The sequence below is a fragment of the Mustela erminea genome, chromosome 12 (assembly GCF_009829155.1).
Source record: "Mustela erminea isolate mMusErm1 chromosome 12, mMusErm1.Pri, whole genome shotgun sequence".
Classification (NCBI taxonomy): domain Eukaryota; kingdom Metazoa; phylum Chordata; class Mammalia; order Carnivora; family Mustelidae; genus Mustela; species Mustela erminea.
Genome location: NC_045625.1, coordinates 86373894 through 86394604, shown reverse-complemented (window position 1 = coordinate 86394604; position 20711 = coordinate 86373894). Strand labels below are relative to the sequence as shown.

Genomic DNA, 20711 nt, shown 5'->3' with positions numbered 1-20711 from the left:
ACCAGATGCGAGCATGTAAGCTTCATCCTTTTGTTCTAGGAAGTTCCTTCCTGCTAGCTCTGCATCATGGGATGCTTCTTGATGGTCCTACCACCCTTTCCCTTCCCACTTTTTGTTCCTTAGACATCTAGGACGTGCCGATGAACTGGAAAACGAGTCTAGGCCAATGGCAGTTGGAAAGCTCAGTATACTGGGAAGCACCACCACCAACAAATTACACCCTTCAGCTCCTCCGTACCCACCCACAGACCAGACCTAAGTCAAAGTCATTATTTTGGAATTTGTAGTCTGCTTTTAGCTGTAAATCTGTAAATCTGCCCTCTACATGAGCATACTCCTGCCAACTTGAAAATAAATTCTCAAAGTGACCTCCTGGAGGAAGGACATGGGAGACCCTTCTACACCGTCATCCTCCAAGTTCCTAAGAACTGGCTTTCCCGAAGCTCTCTCATTTTCCCTCCTCGTCCCTGGTTTGTCTTTCTGTTCCTTTCTCTCTCTGTGTTTGAGAAAAGCACCCAGGGACTCAGCTGCCCAGGGCCACAGCCCTTTCCAGCTCTGGGATCCCTGCTCATTAGCCACCTGTCCTTGGTTTCCTTCCTGCTAGCTCTGGGTGATCACCTCTGCTCCTCCGCTCTTCAGGGAGTGGACTTCTGCCTGTAACTGTGGTCTAACCACAGTCCTGTAGGTGCTCAAACAGTACGCATTCCAGAAAGCAAGTACAAAACAATGATGGAAAGACAGACTACCAATTTGTAGGCCCTCTCGTTGGATTTCATGATTGACATACTGGATTCTTTTATTAGGAAAATAGAACTCAGAGACCCAGAAGTGCTCCTTCCCCCTGCCCCCCCAGGATGTGTCTGTCCACACTTCTGGGACCTTCTCTGTCAAGTTAGGCCTTCCTAAGTGCTTTCAACTAGAGGTTAGCTTACCTAGAGAGTTTGGAAGTGGGGAAAGAGTATAAAAGAGTTGAAGACTTTTTTTTTTTAAGATTTTATTTATTTATTTGACAGACAGCGAGAGAGGGAACACAAGCAGGGGGAGTGGGAGAGGGAGAAGCAGGCCTTGCACTGAGCAGGGAGCCTGATAACGGGGCTCAATCCCAGGACTCTGGGATCATGACCTTAGCCAAAAGCAGACACTTAATGACTGAGCCACCCAGGCGCCCCAAAAGAGTTGAAGAACTCTTACCATACTTCAAGAACTGAGATGGTCACTGGACACATCAGGAAAGAAATCTCAGCACACTGTTCTCTTCAGGGAAGTCCACCCCTGGGCTCTTTGCTTAGGGAAGAGTTAGCCTGGTATCCCCAGCCTCAGAGCAAGCTACTTGAAGATTCTGGGGCAGAGAGTAAGCGTGACGGCTCCCTCTGCTGGCTCTTCGCGGCACTCATGTCATCCCCTGCCCTGCCCAGGTGGCTTCTGGCCTTGCCATTGTATTTCTGGTAGTTTCGCTCACAAACAGGTGGCCCTAGTGGTTCCTGGTCCTTGGATAAAGAAGTTGCTTTTGTTGGAGACCACAAGTTCCTCGAGTCACAGGAGCTGTTTCCTGCGATCCCCCCTTGCTGTACACAATAATACACTTGTGTGAATGTGAGAGATTCTCTATGAGTACATGGGTCAGGTGTTTTGATACTACACTCCCTTCAAACCTGATTCACACTACTGGGTCTAAAGAGAACATGTTTCTCTACTCCCACCCCCATTGCCGGTCGAGTGAATCATTTCTGAAAAAGGGAGATGGTGTAATTATCAAGAAGTGCGCCTCTCGCACAGTCAACCGAGGCCCAGATTTCCTCCTAGATGAGGACCGTGGCCTCGATGAAGCCTGTCTTAAGTTAGGTGTGCCAGCGTTCTTTCTTTTAACCCGTGGTTTCATTTGCGTAAAGGATGTGCTGCCAGGCTGAACCCTAACCTGTGCAGGGCCTGTGGTACCCCATGTCCAAACGTTTCAAAAGCGTTGAGTCAAAGTATAAGCAAAATCGATTCCATCCACCTTGGTTGATAAGTATGCCTTGACCACAACTTAGAAGGCTGGGTTTAAATGCAGAATTCTCAGGCTCCTCCTAGGGTCATACCAGCAAATAATGGCATGGATATGCCCAGCCTTTGGCCCCAGACCACTTGTCTTATTTATCCCTCCCCATCCTGTGCTGTGAATAGCCCAATGTTTAGGTTTTATCCACCCATAGGAAACCGCTGCCCCTCGCTGGCTCTCCCTTCTTTCTTGTGAAGGGAGGACTTGGAGAAGAAATCTGCACGGGCCGGGAAGGGGACTCAGGGAGTCCAGACCTCTTAGAGAGCAAGAATGTGGCCTGCGGAGTGGGACGGACACAAAGGCTACAAGAAGACACGTCCACTTGGCCCAGTGATGGCCGGGAGGGAGGACCCCAGCCGCAGGAGAGCCAGGGCAGGGCTCTCCAGACTGTGGGGCTCAGGACGGAGGCCCTTCTCTGCTCAGCCGAATGGTACCATTGTACATTCCTGTTGTTGAAATGACTTTTTCCTTCAAGAGGAAGTCGGGCTTAGATTCTTACTTCATTGCCTGCGTACTTACTCTTGAGCGGTTCCTAGAGATTTTGAAACAGCATAAAGGCGCATGCTTGGCTGTGTTCCCAGGGGGCAGAGGGGAACAAAAAAGCCTGAGGGCTTAGACTTGCGATGGAAGTCCGTAGTCTGTGGAGAGGACAGCCGACATCACACGTGGCCGTTCCGAAGGAGCAGGACCACCAGCAGCTGGAGGGCCCAATTTGCTTTGGTTTGCAGCAAGCCGGCAGAAATCTCACCATCTTAGCAGGCTTTGATAGAACTAGTTGGGAATGCTTGGGGAGATACATTTATAGAAAGAAAAAATCACCAAGGAACGCAGGATTTTACCAAATGGAACATGATTAGCATTCCTTGCAAATTTTATAAAATTGGAAATCACTTTAAAATCCACAACTGTTTGTCCTCAGTTGTGAAACCCTGCACTAAAGCTAAATGTAAAATTCTTCGATTAACTTGGTTCTCATTTGTAAGACATTTCAAGAAAATTAACTAATGCTCTGAAATCCCTTGTGATTGACATTTCAAGACCTTTCTGTCCATGGAGAGATTATATTTGATTGCCTTCTACTCCAGATTAGATTTTTTATTTATTTATTTGACAGAGATCACAAGTAGGCAGAGAGGCAGGCAGAGAGAGAGAGGAGGAAGCAGACTCCCCGATGAGCAGAGAGCCCGATGTGGGGCTCAATCCCAGGACCCTGGGATCATGACCTGAGCCGAAGGCAGAAGCTTTAATGCACTGAGCCACCCAGGCGCCCCTCCAGATTAGATTTTTAAATATTGATTTGGCACTGACAATCCAGGGAACAGTGTGTACAATTAGACCATCATGTTTTTGACATGATGAGCTTAGAAGTTGAAGTTCATAAAACAGATAATATAAAGGCATGTGAAAGCTTTAATGAAACTATATGGCAAGGAGGGAAAGTAGCCTCTAGACAGTTTTTGAGTGTTGAGTCCTGTGATTCATGGAATTACGAAGAATCCAACAACATTCTTTGGGATAGAGCCCAACTGGTAATCAGAGGCAAACTAATTCAATGCTTTGTAAAAACACAGTCAACAAAACAGAATGCAGAAATAAGTCAATTAGAAAAAAAAATGGCAGTATTAGAGAAGACGTAAAAACAGAATTAGATGATCATAGCTAGACTTGTATCAAATTTTAACTAGTAGGAATGACTAGTAGGAAAGAACTTGTAACATGGGGAGAAAGTATTATATATTCAGTTCCTATATATGTGTAATTTATTTCACATTTAAGAGTAAAAATAAGTTCCAAAGAGACATCTTATTCCAACTACGAGGTAGAAACCACCTCAGAAGAATTTTACAGTTACCTGTTCTTACTGCCTTTGACAGCTTAAAGATTTTTTTTCCTAGAGCAAACGATTCATTGGCAGGAACTGGAAAAATGTACACACACACACACACACACACACACACACACACACAATTTCTTCCCGACATGCATGTATCAAAACTTACCACTGCTAGCAAGACCAGTCTGCAAGTATGAGATCAGAGCATCGCTTTATTCTGAACCTACGGAAAGGCTACTCCTAAGAGTAGTCGAGGCCCCCAAATGACTGGTCTTTTCTAGTTGAAACATCCAACTCTTTGGCCTGTCCGCTGCTAATGTCCATAGCTGCCCCCTCCCCCATCAGCAGGAATGTCTGGGGTCACATGGAAAGTCTAGGTATTATATGCCAACTGCGGTCACTGCCTTCAGCTAAGCATCTGCTGTCATCTCAGCATCTGGCTCTGGCTGCCGGCGTCTATACAGCATAGATCCTACAGAACCACTGGGTCGCGCTGATACAGGAAAGCCTTCTGAGGGCTTGGGGGTTGCCTGTGGTGCCATTGGGTAGCATGAGTTAATCCTCATGAAATTGGCCAAAGACCAGTACATACCCTATTTCTTAGTGTCTAACTTTGACAGTAGAGTCAGGCCTCCATTTGGACGTGAGGCTTAGGGCGATTCTCGCCCCACAGCCCAGTAGCTTTTGGTTTCCTCAATTTGAGTGTCCATTTTTGTCTGGAATGACTTCCCTGTATATATGTCACACACAACTTTGCACTCTGCGATCCTGGTAAACTTTTTGTATCCATGTGGGATTCCAACAAGCTTAGAACTTGCAATGCATGCTGAAAGAGCCTTTCAGACTGGTAGAAAGTCGTAGATAAAATTTGAAGTCTGTGAATGAGAAATGCAGCACAAATGGCGGAGTTGAGTATTTGCAACATGACCGTGAAGACTACAGGAGTTAGCTGTCCGACCCTTGGCTGAAAAACGTTTGCCAACCCCTGTTCTAGACTGTACACGGTCCTATTTTGATGCCCCCAGGGAAATCAGTTAGGCATTTTTGTGCATGGTAGCTTGGTGGACATGGTGATTCTCGATGCGGACAGCTGCTGTTTCAGTGAGCAAACAGAACGTGGGTGCACAGGTGCATGTGTGCGTGTGATCGCGTCTGTAAATCTGTGTCTACCTGTAAATCTGATACACTCACAGATCTTCTAGAAGGACACAGCTCCTAGAGGGGGTGTTTGCCTGGCCACCCAAGGTGGTGTGGTTAGGATGACTCCCTAATGCTTTCTCCCCAGGATGGGGTAACCCATCTGGCAGGGAAAGCGTCCCCAAGAGTGAGATCTTCATCCCAGCCCCTGAACGCTTTCCTTCGATCCCTGACTCCTGTCCCCAGTCTCTTTCACTGTGGACCCCCACAGATTCCCACCTGCTTGCTTTCTGCACGCGGACTTCCTCTGCATGGTCCTCGTTCCCAAGGATCACAGTACAAGCCTTGCCTCCCTCCCCGGGAGAAGTTCGCTGCTCCTGGATCCAGCACGCAGTGGTCTCTTGGGGGCGCCTGCGGTGTCCGTCTCTGGGGTGAGCAGCGCCCTGACCCTTTCATGGGTGGGAGACCTCGATGGGCGTGTAAGGAGCTGCTCCACAGCTGCTTGGCCGCATGTCAGGCTCGCACTGGATCTCTCGCCAGGAAGGGTCCTGCCTATCGCTGTGTTTGCTGTGTTGTCCAGTTGCCCACTGGCGCGTCCCGGTCAGTACTGGTCTCCTTGCGAGGTGGCGGTCTTTCACACTTTCCCGCCACATGTGTTGGTCTGCCGTCCCCTGGGAGGGCATGCTTTCTCAAAGACACTTTAGCGACCTGGAGGAAATGGTTTCTGAGGTTTTTTCCCGAAGGTTTTTTTGAGGTTTTTTTTCCCGAAACTGCAAATATGCTTCCTCTATGTTCCGTTCCGTTTCTACTTCAGAACATCCCGATCTATCTGTAGAATATGGATTCCTACCTACATCAAGAGGCCATCTGCTTTCTCCCACCACCACATTTCCTACGAATGTTAGACAGATCAGTCCATTGTTTTTAATGACCTCAAGATTAAATCTCAGCTGCCTTGCCAAATTCTTACGTTTTGCTGAGGCTGAAGTGAGGAAACAAATTCGTTCATCTGCTATTCAGTCAGCCTTGACTTTCTCCTGAGCCTCCATTTTGTTCATCCAAATCTTAGATCTCCGCCTTCTCTTTTGTGTGGTTTGTGCTAGCGTAATCTCAGTGCTTGTCGTCTGTCCCCCGTTGGTGACACTGTCTTCCTTACGTCCTCTCCTAGTCTTCCTGGTCACCACTCATGTCCTTCCCTCCTGCTGCCCCATCCAAAGCCCCCACAGTTGACTTCCCTTTCTCAGACGCCCATGCTTCCAGAACTTTCTCAAAGCTTGCCTCATTTTGTGGCTGAACTACCTGGTCCTTTGTGATATAAACAACTTCTGCTACTCACCTCTAGAAAGAGGAAATACTTCCAAATTGACCGCCTGGAACTGGCTGGCACAGTGGTTGGCTGGCATCTCGTCAGGTCCCAGTGAATGTTGGTTGAATAACAAGGGAAGGAATGGACTCTCCTAATCTTAGCCTACCGTTGGGAGTAAAGTGAGTTTTCCTTAGTCACATGTGTATTCTTTCCTCACGTGTGAAATGCATATGAAAGCCTTCACCTTCTGCTACAGAGGGTATCAGAATCTTACCTTCGTCACAATATTTTTATTTTAAATCTACCGTCTTTGCTGTACACGTGCAACTTTGTAATTGATCCCAGAAACACCTAGAGACATTGACGGTGTCCCTGAGAGTGCCTGTACCGTGTCCAGCATAGGGCGTAGCCACAAGGACAAAGTATTGAGCATGCAAATGTTTATTTACTCACAGTATTAGCAGTCAATGACATGTTGATCATTGTGGGTTTTTTATTTTTAGCATCCTGAGTAATCAAATGTATTCATACAGATTAAGCAGAAACGTTCAAAGGAAAACCTTTGTATTAAGGAAGTTGCCATATTTGCAGTTAAATAGCAACCAAAAGAAGTTTCTTTTGAAGGAGACTTCCAAGTAGGTCTAGAGTTTGGTTTCAGCTGTTTTGTGTGACGTTACTGATTGCTAATGGCAATAAGAATTTAGTCTCAAACAACTTCTTGAGATTTCTTTCAAAAACAAATGGAATGTTCACGTTTTCTAGGTATAAAGGAATGTTTAAGACTCATCACTTGCCAGCTTGTTTCCAGGATCAATCTTAAGTGTTATTAAGTATTCATTTAAAAGAAACATGAATCTGGGGCGCCTGGGTGGCTCAGTGGGTTAAGCCGCTGCCTTCGGCTCAGGTCATGATCTCAGGGTCCTGGGATCGAGTCCCACATCGGGCTTTCTGCTCAGCAGGGAGCCTGCTTCCTCCTCTCTCTCTGCCTGCCTCTCTGCCTACTTGTGATCTCTCTCTGTCGAATAAATAAATAAAATCTTTAAAAAAAAAAAAAAAAAGAAACATGAATCTTATTGTGTTGCCTCACTTAGATAGACATAACTTATACAGGATCTTTCAACTTGGAGCATTCTCCGTTTATAGTTCTAAAATATTTAAGTTATACCAAAAATAGAGTCCCATTGATTTTGGTTGTTGTTGTTGTCACTTGCATTCTTTAATTCAAGAAATTTTACATAATTTAAACTGAGACTTTTATTTAGATTAACATAAGGTTCTGAGCCAAGTGATCAGGAACAGCATCAAAAGAACAGCTCAGGGGGCGCCTGGGTGGCTCAGTGGGTTAAGCTGCTGCCTTCGGCTTGGGTCATGATCTCAGGGTCCTGGGATCGAGTCCTGCATCGGGCTCTCTGCTCAGCAGGAAGCCTGCTTCCCTCTCTCTCTCTCTGCCTGCCTCTCCGTCTACCTGTGATTTCTCTCTGTCAAATAAATAAATAAAATCTTTAAAAAAAAAAAAAAGAACAGCTCAGTATTTATGATTTCATATTTGTTGCCCAATGGGATGTAACTGTAAAGTAATGGGACAGTTTTTCCAAAAAACGTTCTAGGAGTTATGGATCCAGGAGGCCATTGTCCCCTTGAAAGCAGTCACCTGGGGAAAGCTACACATTTGTTCCAGTCATGCTGTGGTAGCTTAAAATGTTGTGGCATGTTTCTTTTTAAACTGCCTCTGAACTGCTGGGAAATAATAGAGTAAAATGACATATTATTTTAAATATCCTGGATCATGGCAGAGGTGAATTTGATTTTGATGAGTAGTCAGAAATCATCCCAGGATCAAGGAAAATCAGTACAATTTGGAGTGTTATTTGCAGTCCCAATTGGGTATAAAATAACAAAATGGGCTTTCTTGAATGGTACATAAGCTAACTCTTGAAATTGATTGTTAAAGAGGCATTCCAGAACCTTGGACCTTGGAATAAATGTCTAAGCTCCCTAGGTAGCTACTAGGAAGAACAATACATATGTAGGTTAAAAAAAAAAAAATGTGTTTGCAAAATAAGATCAGTTTTATTACTTTGTAGACATACCTTGTAGATGAAAAAAATACTCCTATCATGGAACTCTTTATAAGCAAACTTCTGAAGTAAGTAGAATTTCTGTCTCCCTCTTTCTAAGCCTCTTGAGAACTCTGAATTTCTATAATGACTTATTCTGAATCTTCAGCTTTTAAAATAGTAATGTTCTCCATTTAAAAAGTGGATGCTTTGAGGTTTCTCCTCACCTTTTTCTGATCAACTTGGTTGCCTCTGCTATTCCTTTTTTTTTTTTTTTTAGAGGATCCATCTTTGTTCTCTCTGAGACTCTCAAAATCCATTTCCTCATGGTAAAAATACCATTAAGCTTTTGAACCAGAATAGAAAATAAAATCTAAGCTGAAGGTTATAATTGTTCCACATTGTTTTAAGCTCTTTCTTGTTGCATTACTAATAAGCAGATGGTTTTGTTTTTTAAAACGGGACCCTGACATCTTAGTAAATAAGAACATCAAATTATTATACAAGAAGTCTCAAAGGCTTTTAAAAAATAAATACTCTGAATTTTGGCGTTCCCACTGTTTTTTATTTCCACTAGTGAAAGCTTTTAAAGAGAGAGTTCAGCCAAGCGGCCGGACCAAGTTGCTGTCAGGTGGCCGCCCCCCACCCGGCCCCAGGAGGGAACTTTTAGACTGCCCGCGGGTGATGGAGCTGACGTGTCCTGCTTCACCAAATTTCTGAATTTATCCCACCACCTCCAACTTCTCCAGGCCAGCCAAGCCCCCATTTCCTCACTACTAAGTGGGAAATAATAATGAAAAGTAAAATGGAGCGTGGAAGACAGAGAAAATTGCTCTCCTTTGCAAAGAGGTCAAGACAGCTAAATTGTGACACAATTTCAACTGTTCAGATTCGACAAGTTTGATTGGACAATTAGGTGACCCAGGTAGTTAGAGATCAAAACGGTCCCTGGTTTACAGTTTTAAAAAGTTCCTCCTCGTGTTTTTACCACAGACTCATAGAATATTATTTTATTCTACCTGGTAGTAACTATTGCCCAAATGACTGTTGTTTTACAGTTTGGTGATTTAAATGCTGTGTCTCCTGGAAATCTGGATAAAGGTAAGAAGTGAAAATAATGCACATTTTTAAGGACTTCTTTGAGAAATTCCCATAGGGGAAAATGTGGCATGTGTTATCCTGTGGAAATGGCCGATAGCCCTACAGGAATAGGACTGTTACGTCTCTTGGAATCCTTGTTGTTTACTTCTCCATTTCTGTGCCTTCTTTATGGGAAGGATATTAAATGCAAGAATTGAATTTAAATGCAGCTACAAACTCTGCGTGACTCTTGCCCACAGTTCATTACAGGTAACAAGAAATTATTTCTGACCACCACCAGAGTCCTGGAGAAAAGTGATAAAATTTTACTGAAGGCCCATGGGGCAGGCGGAAAGATTTCTCAGCCTGCCCTTCTCACCAATGCATACTTTTCACTGGAAAAACAGCTCAGAGATAGCAAGGAAGTTTACCATAAAAAAGCAGGATCAGCAGTGGGACAGTCAGATAAAGCCAGCATTGCCACTCAGCTAAGACGCCATTCAGATGCGTGTTCCGGAAGGAGCTTAGGATCTACAGAACCACACAGTAAAAGGGACAGGGCTCTGGGGAAATGAGGTTGGGGAAGAGCACATGCAAGCAAAAAGCCACCCTCAGTTAAAACAAGCAAATGAATATCAGCTCAGTTTAAAAAAAAAAGGTAAAATGTTTAATAAACAAACACTGCAGAAAATATAGGCCTAAAACAAAACAAAAACCACCAAAACAAATAAACAAACAAAAAACCCAAGAAAGTAAAGATATCCTGAGGTTCTAAGGAACTGAGTTCCGGAGTCAAGGACAGAATGCCCACATGGGGGAAAACTGTACAATTAGCCTTTCCGGGACAGAGCCACAGCTAGAGGGGAAACGGGCCAGAGGAAGGGCTTGGGGAATCTGTATGTGAAGGGCAGCGTGGTTCTCTGGAGCCTCCTGCCCCCAGGTACTTGTGGCCAGCCTCCTTGCCTCCTCGATGGTGGAAACCGTGAACGTGCTGGTGGAAATCCTAAGGAATCCGTCTCACTCCCATGTTAAGCTCCTGTCCGTCTCTATGACCAGTGGTGCAGGCATTAATTCCTGTTTTAGTAACAGGCATCATAGCCGTGCAGGATGGGTAGAAAATAATAGTCCAGAGACATTCCTCTGCAAATATATACTCTCTATGGCTAACCCCGTGACAAGAAGGTGAATTAGTGATGATACTAGTTTGTAACTTCAGATCGAGGAAGGTGAGCGCTGAAACCCGTGGCCAACGTGAGGCAACCTTGCCTTGCACTGACCAAAGCCTGATGGGTCACACCTGAGGATTTCACCCCACGTGCCAAAGTGCACAGGCATCTTCTACTTGGCCACTGATGGCTTCCAGGCCTCTCTGTAAAGTGCTGGACCAGAGCGAAGTCTTCAGTCAACTCCAGTAGCACCTAATTTTAGTTTCTGTGTGCCAAATTTCCCTATCTTTGAGGATGTTTCTAGAAAATGTCCTTGAGTCTTTATGAGGGCATAAAATGTCTATGGAATTGCATTAATTTGCCCTTAGAAGCGGAGAGAGGGCTTGCTCTTTGGTGGATTGCTTTGGAGTGTATCCATAGGAACCCCATCACCCACAAGTGGACATGGAGAGAAGTGGCCTTGGAGCACTTAGATTTGTTCAGCCTATTATCCCATTGTCATTTCTACCCAGGACATGGTGGATGAAAGGGGTCTCTCCGCTCTCTTTGCTCACCTACTAGCTTGAAATTATTATTTTTTTTCCTTTCATTGCTCCTTTCTTATTATTTTGACACTATTTCTCAGGCACAGAGATGTTGATGGAGAGGGAGCCACGAAGCAGTGTGATTTATCCTCACCTTGGGGTGGCCCCGCTGGTCCCATTCACCCCCTAGACCTGGTGCTTCTGGAGATATGGCCAAACTGGTGTAGTCAGGGCCTGAGGCTTGAATGTGAAATCTTCAAGAATTCTTGTGGGCTTTTCCACAGAATGAAAATTTTCATTTTTTCCCCCTGATAATAAAAGTCATTTCAGCTCTATATAAAAATTTCAAATAATACGGAGATTTAGAAATTATGACAAGTGAATCTTCATAGTCAGAACCCTAGGAGATAACCACCATTAAGAATTTAATGTGAGGATTATTCCAGTGTTTTTGTGTTTATATATAAGCAAATATAAAAACAGACCCAAAATGTGTCATACAAATATGTTTCGATTATACCGTCTTCATGAAGCAAATGTCTACCAGACGTACCCCTTTCCCTGCAGCCCACGTTCCCTCTGGATGTGCTTGTTCTAACAAACCCTATTATTATAAAGTCCATTCTCCAGAGGCGAGAAGGTAACAGGATAAAGTAGATGAGCCTCATCTAAGAGCACTTCTGTGTTATAATAATGTGTTACATCCTTTCTAGTCAATAAATCTCATGTCAGCCTTTTCAGTCACAAGTCACGCTTCTCTGGAGATGCTGCTGCTGGCAATTACATGCTGCACAACGTGTGCAACCATGTGTGCAAGCCCCGTTCCTCCTCATCACTCTTCTCTGGAACCAGCTTTGCCCCAATAGTAAGATAACAATAATAAGGGACGAAAAGCCAAAGGGCCCATTTGTTAGCAGGGACTTCTGGAGGCATGTGCTCCACATGGCTCAACTCCATTCAGCAGCTCTCAGAAAGAGTCCATCCTCCCTAAAGACTGAGGAGACTGAAGAGATACTTGTTAAACATTCACTGCATGTTCGTAAAGTCCAAATCTCCTAGTTAAGTATAGGTATAGTTGAGCAGCTAAACAATTTTTGTTTCAAATGAAAATTTAAACTGATCTTTAAAAAAAAAAACAAACAAACAGGAAAACATGTAGAAGGTGAAGTAAAAACTCTTTAGATTTTTAAGGCAGAAATCTATTCCCTACTGTTTAAAAATTATCACTGAAGGGAAGGTGTTCTCCACACTCTTCTGAGGAGAACCTTGGTAAGGTGGTAAAGCTGTGTGTGAGCATTTTCTCTCTCTACTGTACGTTTGAATTTCAACGGTATGTGCTAGGGGAAAAAGAGAAACAGTAGTCCATTATAATGGTGTCTTGATTAGCATAAAATATGTTAAAATGTGAAGGTGACAATGACTGTTTAATACATTTAAATTCCAGAAATGAATATCAGCTCTTAACAGTGAGTGGCAGTGTTGCCAGGAATGGAAATCCATTGTACATTTTTACTCTGGTAGTATTACCTCAGTCAGTATATTTTTAAGGGCCTATTTAATATTGTCATCTACAACATTCAAGGACACTGAAAGTCACCCTTGCGTGTGCGTGTTGTAGTTATTTGTGAATCAACACTATAAACACGGGCACAGATGTAATCGATACCCAGGGTAGATGTCGAAGGAGATGGAGAACTTTCATCCCTCCTTCTCTTCCTGCCTTAGTATTTTTCAGCTCATTCCCCAAAAGCAGCATAGCCTACCCAAGTGACTACTTTAGGATGACTCGGATTAGCCAACTACTTAATCCAAAAACTTCAGGAAATCCCAGAGGTCGTCTTAAGAGAATTCTTAAAAAGTATCACTCACAACCTAGCCAAGACTCAGTTACTGTTGCCACGTTGGAAAGGATTGCGGGCGCACTAATAGAGCCTTGGTCCCGATGAAAGGCACGAGCCGAGACTCTTCTGGTAACAGGGTCTTGGTGTCGTTTGTGCAGACGAAGGCAGCGAAGTGGAAAGCGAGATGGATGAAGAACCGGATGACTCTTCGGAACCCCAAGCCAAAAGAGAGAAGACCGAGCTGAACCAGGCGTTTCCGGTGGGCTGCATGCAGCCGGTGCTGGAGAGCGGGGTGCAGCCCGGCCTCCTGAACCCCATCCACAGCGAGCACATCGTCACAAGTACTCAGACTATCAGACAGTGCAGCGCCACCGGAAACACCTACACCGCGGTTTAAGGAATATTAAAGCGTATTTTTCCAGCTAACATTACCCCTGTTGATAGATTGGGCTTACGTTGAAAATTGAATAAGCCTGAAGGTCGACTGTTGTCAAATTCTATCTGTGCTGAACATTACCTTTTTGGAGTTGTGAAATGGAATGGGTGTATGTATTTTGCCAGGTCTTTCTTTCTTTGTTTTTGGGTTTTGTTTTTTTTTTTTTTAACGTTAAAAAAAAAATCATTTGCCTCTAAGTAATAAGAATATTTTTTTTTCTTCTTTAGTTTCAGGTGTCAAGAAGGATTTTTACCACACTTAATGCCAATGTTTTTGTTTTCTTATAATTAAAAAGTAATTTACATTTTTGTAGCTTAAAATATTTTATTGTTGATCGTTAGTCTTGGTGTATGATTTCATGTGTAAGTTTTTAATTAGATGCACTTCTGTGAAATATCAAAAGAAAGGAATTTCTTTGATTTACACTGGAGGCATGCCCATTTGCCGGCAGATGCATCAGATTTGCTTTTGAAAGGTGCTTTGCATTGGACAGAACCACAAGACAGGATTTTGATAACACTTTGGTACGGAGAGAGAATACAGAGCATTTTTATGACAGTGCTAGAGGGTTGGGAAGGTCATCTCTTTTTCTCGGGAGAAAAATTGAGCTGTGCATTTATCCGTTTGGAGTAAATGACAGAACTGCAAGAGATTATGCTAATATGTACATAATTTGTGTACATAATTATTAAACCACATTAATGCAAGCTTCCGTTAAACATTGAATTTTAACCGTTATTTGCATACCAATTCCTCTGTTTAAAGACTACTGATTCTGTATTTGGGACCACTGCACAGATGCATTCTGCTGTCGAGTGGGGCTGTTATAGTTAGATACTGAAGCTGAAAAAAAATGACTTGACTTTTTTTTTTTTAAATTTTTTTTGTTTTTTTTTTTAAGTGTACATGCTACTTATGCTGAGCTGGACATACAGGAAACCATTCCATTTGGATGACTTTCTTTTATTCCAGGTCTTTTTCCTAATAGTAGTTCAATATGCTGCTATTATAGAAGAAAATTTATAGAATGCAAGGAATGTAGCAACCTGCATATTGTGATTTCCTTCAAAAAATATTTCCTGGTTTCTAAAGTATGTGGATTTACATTTTAAACAGAACCTGAAGGCAGTGTAACTGGCACACCACACTGTTGCTTATCCCCAATTCAGTAGGATTTGGATAGGTGGCCGGATGGACCAGTGCCATTGAAGAATGTACATCAGGGATCATCGTACCTCGGCTATTACATGGTGCCTTAAAACAGAACTGAAGCTACGGTTTAGTAAGGCTTATTTTGTTCATGTGAATTCTCTTCAATCCATTTGACAAGGTGTACCTGTCACGTTCAGATTCCCGGAGTGAGGACAGGTCACGTGTTCTTCAAAGGAAATTTAGGGCAAGCAGAGCAAAACAAAAAGAGAAAAAAAAAAAAGAAAGAAAAGAAAAAAAAAAATCAATTCCCCTCTCCGAGTGACCACGAACGGACTTTTTTGTTCATAGAGCTGAATATTACTTGATTACGAATCAGATTGCTTAAGGGTGTGGAATAGCAGACTAGTTTTAATTACCAACTTGTCACATAAAATCATACATGTTTTAGGTCATTTTTATCTAGTTCTCGTTGAAGAAAGTTAACAAAATAAGCAGGTACTTATCGAAGTGCATCTTTTCAGTCTAAATGTGTTTTTTTGTTTGTTTGTTTGTTTGTTTTCGTCTGTGTCTTGGTATCTGTGTGTCCACAGCGCACACAAGTGCTGGTGGGCAGGGGTCAACTCAAAGTCAGGTGAGGTCCTAGACAGGATACACCCATCCCCATTTGAATTTACATGAAAAGCCAAGGTTCTTTTAAGCACTCAAGTTATTAACAGCAACAACACAACAACCACAAAAACCGGCACACTGATCCAGTTAAGTAGTTTTTATAAAAAGCTGACCAGCAAAAAGAAATGAATACATAAACATGTAAAGCCAAAAAGAAAAAAAAAAAAAAGAGAGAGAGAGAAAGCACAAAATGATTTATAGATGATTAATGAGGCCTATATTAATCTCAAGATGTTTATCTTTCCAGTTTTATTGGGGTGGGGGTGGGGGGTTGGAAAGTCGAGGGTGAGCCAGTCTGTAAAGTTAAAAGTACCAAATGGCTTATCGGGTAGGGTGTTCTGGTTGCTCGATTGCCTTAGGCCGTTCACAAAACTAAGATCCACAAAATTTCTTAAGTAAACTTTAAATGTTCTAGATGTAATTTTTTAAATGGATTCAAATTTTGTATGACTCATCGCATATATTTGCAAGCCTCCACTAGCATTCTCCCATCACCTCATCCAAGTATCATTGAAATGACTAGTTCCCTTTTTTTCCCTCCCCCGCAAAAAGCGATGAATTTGCACCATTACACACACAAAAAGGCAAACAAACAAACAAAACAACTTCACTGCAAAGACCACATATCTATTTCATTGTGCATTAGGGGACGTTTACAGGTAAAATTAAAATCACAAAATGAAAAAGACACTCTTCGTTTCGACTCTCCTTTCTGAAAAGCTTCTTTGCTTTCCTCTCCCTGTCCACCAGCCCCAGAACTCCACTCTATCTGTATTGGACCAAATGTATTTGCTGGTTTCGCCTTGTTTATTGAACGATTTTCAATGTATTAATTGTCACTGTTCACTGTTGGATATATTTGTATCCTTAGAGGAATCTGATAACAATGGGCAAATTTAGAGTGATGGAAGGTAGGGATTGGGGACCCTCCAGGATTCAACATTTCTTCCAATTGTTCATGGTTTGTTCTCCATCAGGACAGATTAGGAATTAATAAGTAGGACTGCATTTCAGCTTGGCTCACTAGAAACCTCCAGATCTCCTTTACGAACACAGGAACATTCATCTTTGACTAGGACAGATAGTTCCAAACCAACAGACAAAAGAGCATCTGCAGTGTGAGCTATTTCCGGTGATCTAGAGTCTACAGTAAGACAAGAACACCTCTACGGTCAGACACAGACATCTCAACCACTCTCGAATTTGAACCGTGAGATAGAGGAGAGAATCAAACCTCCTAATTTGTGCATTTGAGGCAATTGGAACAATCCCCTTTATTGCATTTATTTGATGTTTGGTTTTCATTTGTTTCATTCATTGAAACTGTGACTTTTTCTAAGGAAGACGGATTCTAATACTCTCAGAGTAGATTTATTGACAAGTGACAAGTACACATGGTAAGGACTTCTTAATATTTCTTGACATTGTAACCAAACCCACTAGTCATGAAAAGTACCTGCATAGACCAAGTGCTACACTTTCAGCGCGGAAGATGTAACGAAGGCATGTTGGCTATTTTTAAGTCTCTGAAAAGATACTTACGTAAAATAGGATTGAGTCTCGTGGGTATGGTTTGATCTTCACATACATACTTTGAGAATCGTACCCAGAAGATTTGCATTCATGAAGCCAGTGAACAATGGGGTGAAATGGGGGACCCACCTCCTTGGAACACAGGGCCCAATTTTGAATTTTTTCTTTGGCTCTCAAACGGCTGGTCACTTTTTCAGGATTCTCATCCAAACCATGTTTGGACTGACTATTTAAGTCTTACTGCCTTTTCAGAAATCTGCTTTTTCCTTTTTGTGCTTTTTCTTGTACTGTATAGCACGGTTCATGCACCTCTCTTTAGATGGTGTACTTTAAAAACAAAAGTAAATTTTAGAAAACGGTTTTAACACTGCGTACCTGAAATTAGTAGTGTGCAACACTGACTGCCTTCGCTTTGTAGCAGACGAGTCAAAACGAACACGTTCTCGCGGCATCTGCTGTCAACGTCGTTCAGGAACGACCACGGTTTTCATTGCTGTCGTCATGAGCCTTGTTTTGTGAGCGCGCTCCCCAGAAGTGCTGAACGTGATGCATTTTCAAATTAAAGAAAAAATTCTTCAGATGGTATATTTGAAATGTCTAAAATGATGCTGTGCTTGAAACATTAGTGTAAAAGGAAAAAAAAATGTGTGTCACTGTGATGTTGGTCCTCCCCGTGTGGACTCAAGTAGAAAGTTTAAAAAAAAAAAAAAAAAAAAAAAAGCTTTGGCAAGTCACCTTTCTGTACAATTTGAGGCAGTGGTTATAGACAACAGATTGACTTTTGGTAGAACCTTCCCTCCCCCAAATTCTTGGTGAGAAAACACCAACTATCAAAACAGGGAAATCAGGACAAATCAGAACTTCTGATTTCGATGGAGAGCACGGGAACGGGGGGAGACGGGTGCACATGCAGTACTACGGAAATTGGGCTTGTCACTAGATCAGATCAACCTCCATGTAGATGGTTAGAGTAAATCAATGAATGGAATCCTAGTATTTCTGCAAGTTTGGTGATTTTAAAACAAAACAAAACAAAACAAAAACACAAAAAACTGGAATAGAAGCATTATTCCAGTGCTTAGTTCTAGTATTAGAAAACCCCTTGGATGTAATGCCTTGTATTAACCCTTTGAGCATTGTAAGATATACAATGGGGGACAAAAGCCTTTCAGATCATTTATTTAGACTTAGACCGGTAAAATATACTCTATATCCAAATGTCTAATTATGCTGTTTTTTTAAAAGGGTGGGGGGGGGTAGGAAGAGAAAGTGTTTCCATGCTGAACACTTGCATTTTATATACAACTCTTAATTTTCTTCTTCAAGAGGGCTTGATATATTTATTCCCAAATATTCACTGCCATCTAAGTAAGTGTACTGTTTACAGAAAAAAAATCGACTTTTCTAGCATCACATCATGACTCTAGAAAAGGACAGATAACATGGGCCTGTTGACCTATGTTGAAACTGATCTCTGCACATTGAAAAGTACCTAGATTGCCTTTAAAAGGTATGATAAAGAAAGGGTTACATTTCTTTTTCTTTTTTAAATTTTTATTGTTTTTGTCCTTTCCCAAAACAAAACAAAAGATCTCTTTTATTTAGCTTTAGAAAGTACAGTTGTAAGCAAAGCCTTAGGAAGAAATGAGTTCGAGTGGATGAAGAAAAGTTGAACTCTTTGGGGGCAGGGAAGCTATGTGGAGTTTGATCGCTCACAAAATAATAATTGTTTGGGAATTTCAGACAGGGCATAATTTTACCTATGCTCCAAAACTTTATGTCACAGTTTGTCAAAAACTCAGACGTAGGTAGAACAGAGAGCAAAGCATTTCATTCTCAGCTCATCTGTCCGGAGATGCCATGACGACTGCTTCTGATCTGGGCAAATGTCAGTCTGCTTACACAGTTGCCGACTTGGTTCAAGGGACGCTCTGCGTGCCCTTGTCCCCTTTTTGTCCCCCACGTGCCGGAACATGACAGCAGTGTCATCTGCAGACGCGCTTGGCGCCGCCTGAGAGTGTAAACCTATTCTGATGTCTGGTGAAGGGACATCCATAGCATAGTGCAAGTTTGCCGCAAAAACATTGCTTTTCAGGCAGTGTAGGAAGTCCAACCATGCAAATTACTCATGTGTTAACATGCAATACTCAAAGGGTTTTAATTTAACTCTCTTCTTTTGAATTCTTCATGATGATTTACTGTAAATGCTTCTCAGTTTGCATGCTCTGATCATTGCTGCTAGTGATTTTACGTGCCAGTAGACCTGAGTTTAGTTTACCAATTTTACTTAAATAGTAAAAGCCACTTACAAAGTGACTGCCTAGGATTTTTTTTTCCTTTTGTTTGAAGTAATTGGTAACACGTCTTATTTTTAAGAAATGTGTTTTGTCTCTTCTTTTATTCGGTTCCGGTATGTGATTCTTTATCTCCCCCCCCAACTTTCCTTTGTTTTTTAAATAAATTATGATGTTGGGATTGGAAGCCCTGAGTAATGAAATCTTTTGGTAAGAATTGTTACGTAGCTCGATCATGAGGACAACAAATCTCTGTTAGAAGAATTCTGATTCTGGGGGAGGAAGGGAAAAATTGAAACTCCCATTGACTGTTAATAACCGAGTAAATTTTTCCTTCAATGAATTAATAGTTTTGAACGAATGATTGCCTTGTTTTAACCTGCTAACCACAATTTTAAATGACCCAATAAAGGAGGTATTGAATTTTATTCGTTTAAAAAGCATCTTTTGTACCAAAGCAAAATTTTTTTCGCTACTCATCTCCATCATCAATTGGGACCTATGGTGGTGACCAATGCGTTGGTTACAGAAACTTTAAGTGAGTGCCTTGAGAAAACTTGGAAATTTGTGCCTGGGGTGGTAAACTTTTAATTAGGTTTAATTGTAGTGCTTACCAATCAGTAATTCCGCTATCACTCAGGGCTTTCGTACCTTCTAGGTAAAACTTCTTTCATTGTGTTTTTTTAAAATACTGTATTTTTTTTTAAGTGCCATCATTTAAATTTCACTTAGTAAGTGGCAGATTACATTATTCAGTCCCACAAGCACAGAAACATAGTAACACTAGGAGATATTTGAACATTTATTTTACAATCGACTGAATATATTATGTAAATGAGGTAAGCAACTTTTGTAGAGATTGTATGTGTGAGATAATGTAATGTTCTTTTCCAGTTTTTGGACTACAGTTGAATAAACTTTTTAATTATTTAAAAACATCTTTACCGAATAACATGTGATGGTTTTTTGTATAATGTATTTGATTTTGTAAATACGTATTTCCTGATGTGATTTTTGTGAGAAATGCTAAATCTTTTAGTATATCATGTCCTCTCAAAATTGGCAGGAGCTAAATAATAGTTTGTGGGCGATTTGTATTGTGTACTGTACAATAACTGGGGAACTTTTATAATTATAAAAATATATATTAACTTTTAGTGTGTTGTTTAAACAAATGACTGGAACATACTAAAGATATTAGTAGGATTTTTCTGAATATTTCAGACTTGAACTCAGGCTAGCTTTCTTGTGTTTTTCAAAACAAAATGGTGTCTTGTCTTTTAAAATCAATAAATTTGTTTCCTTGTTACAAATACATTTGAAACGCATTGCTTTTTCCCCCGCCTCAGATCATTGCCAGGAAGCTCAGAACGCACTGCTGCCTCATCTAGAGGGTAGTCCTGTGTCATTGACTAGCTTAGAAACAAAATTAAGTTGTTTTCTGTTTTTGTGTCAAATGAAATTAGCAATATTTACACATGAACAGCACAAAAAGAGAAAACAGAATTATAAACCCAGCAGGGTACAAATCTTACCCTCAAAGAAAATTAGTGATTGAGTGCTGTTTAATTTCAGAAGCTGTCAACAGTTCCATTGTAAGTCCAGATTTTTGGATGTTCGAAAAGTGTTTGTTTTATGTCACTT

General features: G+C 41.6%; 1 protein-coding gene across 12 annotated transcripts in view; it reads left to right on the top strand.

The window, feature by feature from the left end:
- The window catches only part of RFX3 (regulatory factor X3), a 285682-nt gene extending 266187 nt beyond the window's left edge, over window positions 1-19495 (top strand). For 11 of the 12 annotated variants that reach the window (XM_032308683.1, XM_032308674.1, XM_032308679.1 and 8 more), the window contains 2 exons: window positions 9431-9473; window positions 13142-13615. In XM_032308683.1, coding sequence (XP_032164574.1) covers window positions 9431-9473; window positions 13142-13380 — 282 coding nt within the window. In that variant the 3' untranslated portion in view covers window positions 13381-13615. Of the gene's footprint in view, window positions 1-9430; window positions 9474-13141; window positions 13616-13646 lie in introns of those variants that run through there. The other variant, XM_032308681.1, reaches the window with a different exon arrangement.
- Window positions 19496-20711: the final 1216 nt, after the last annotated feature.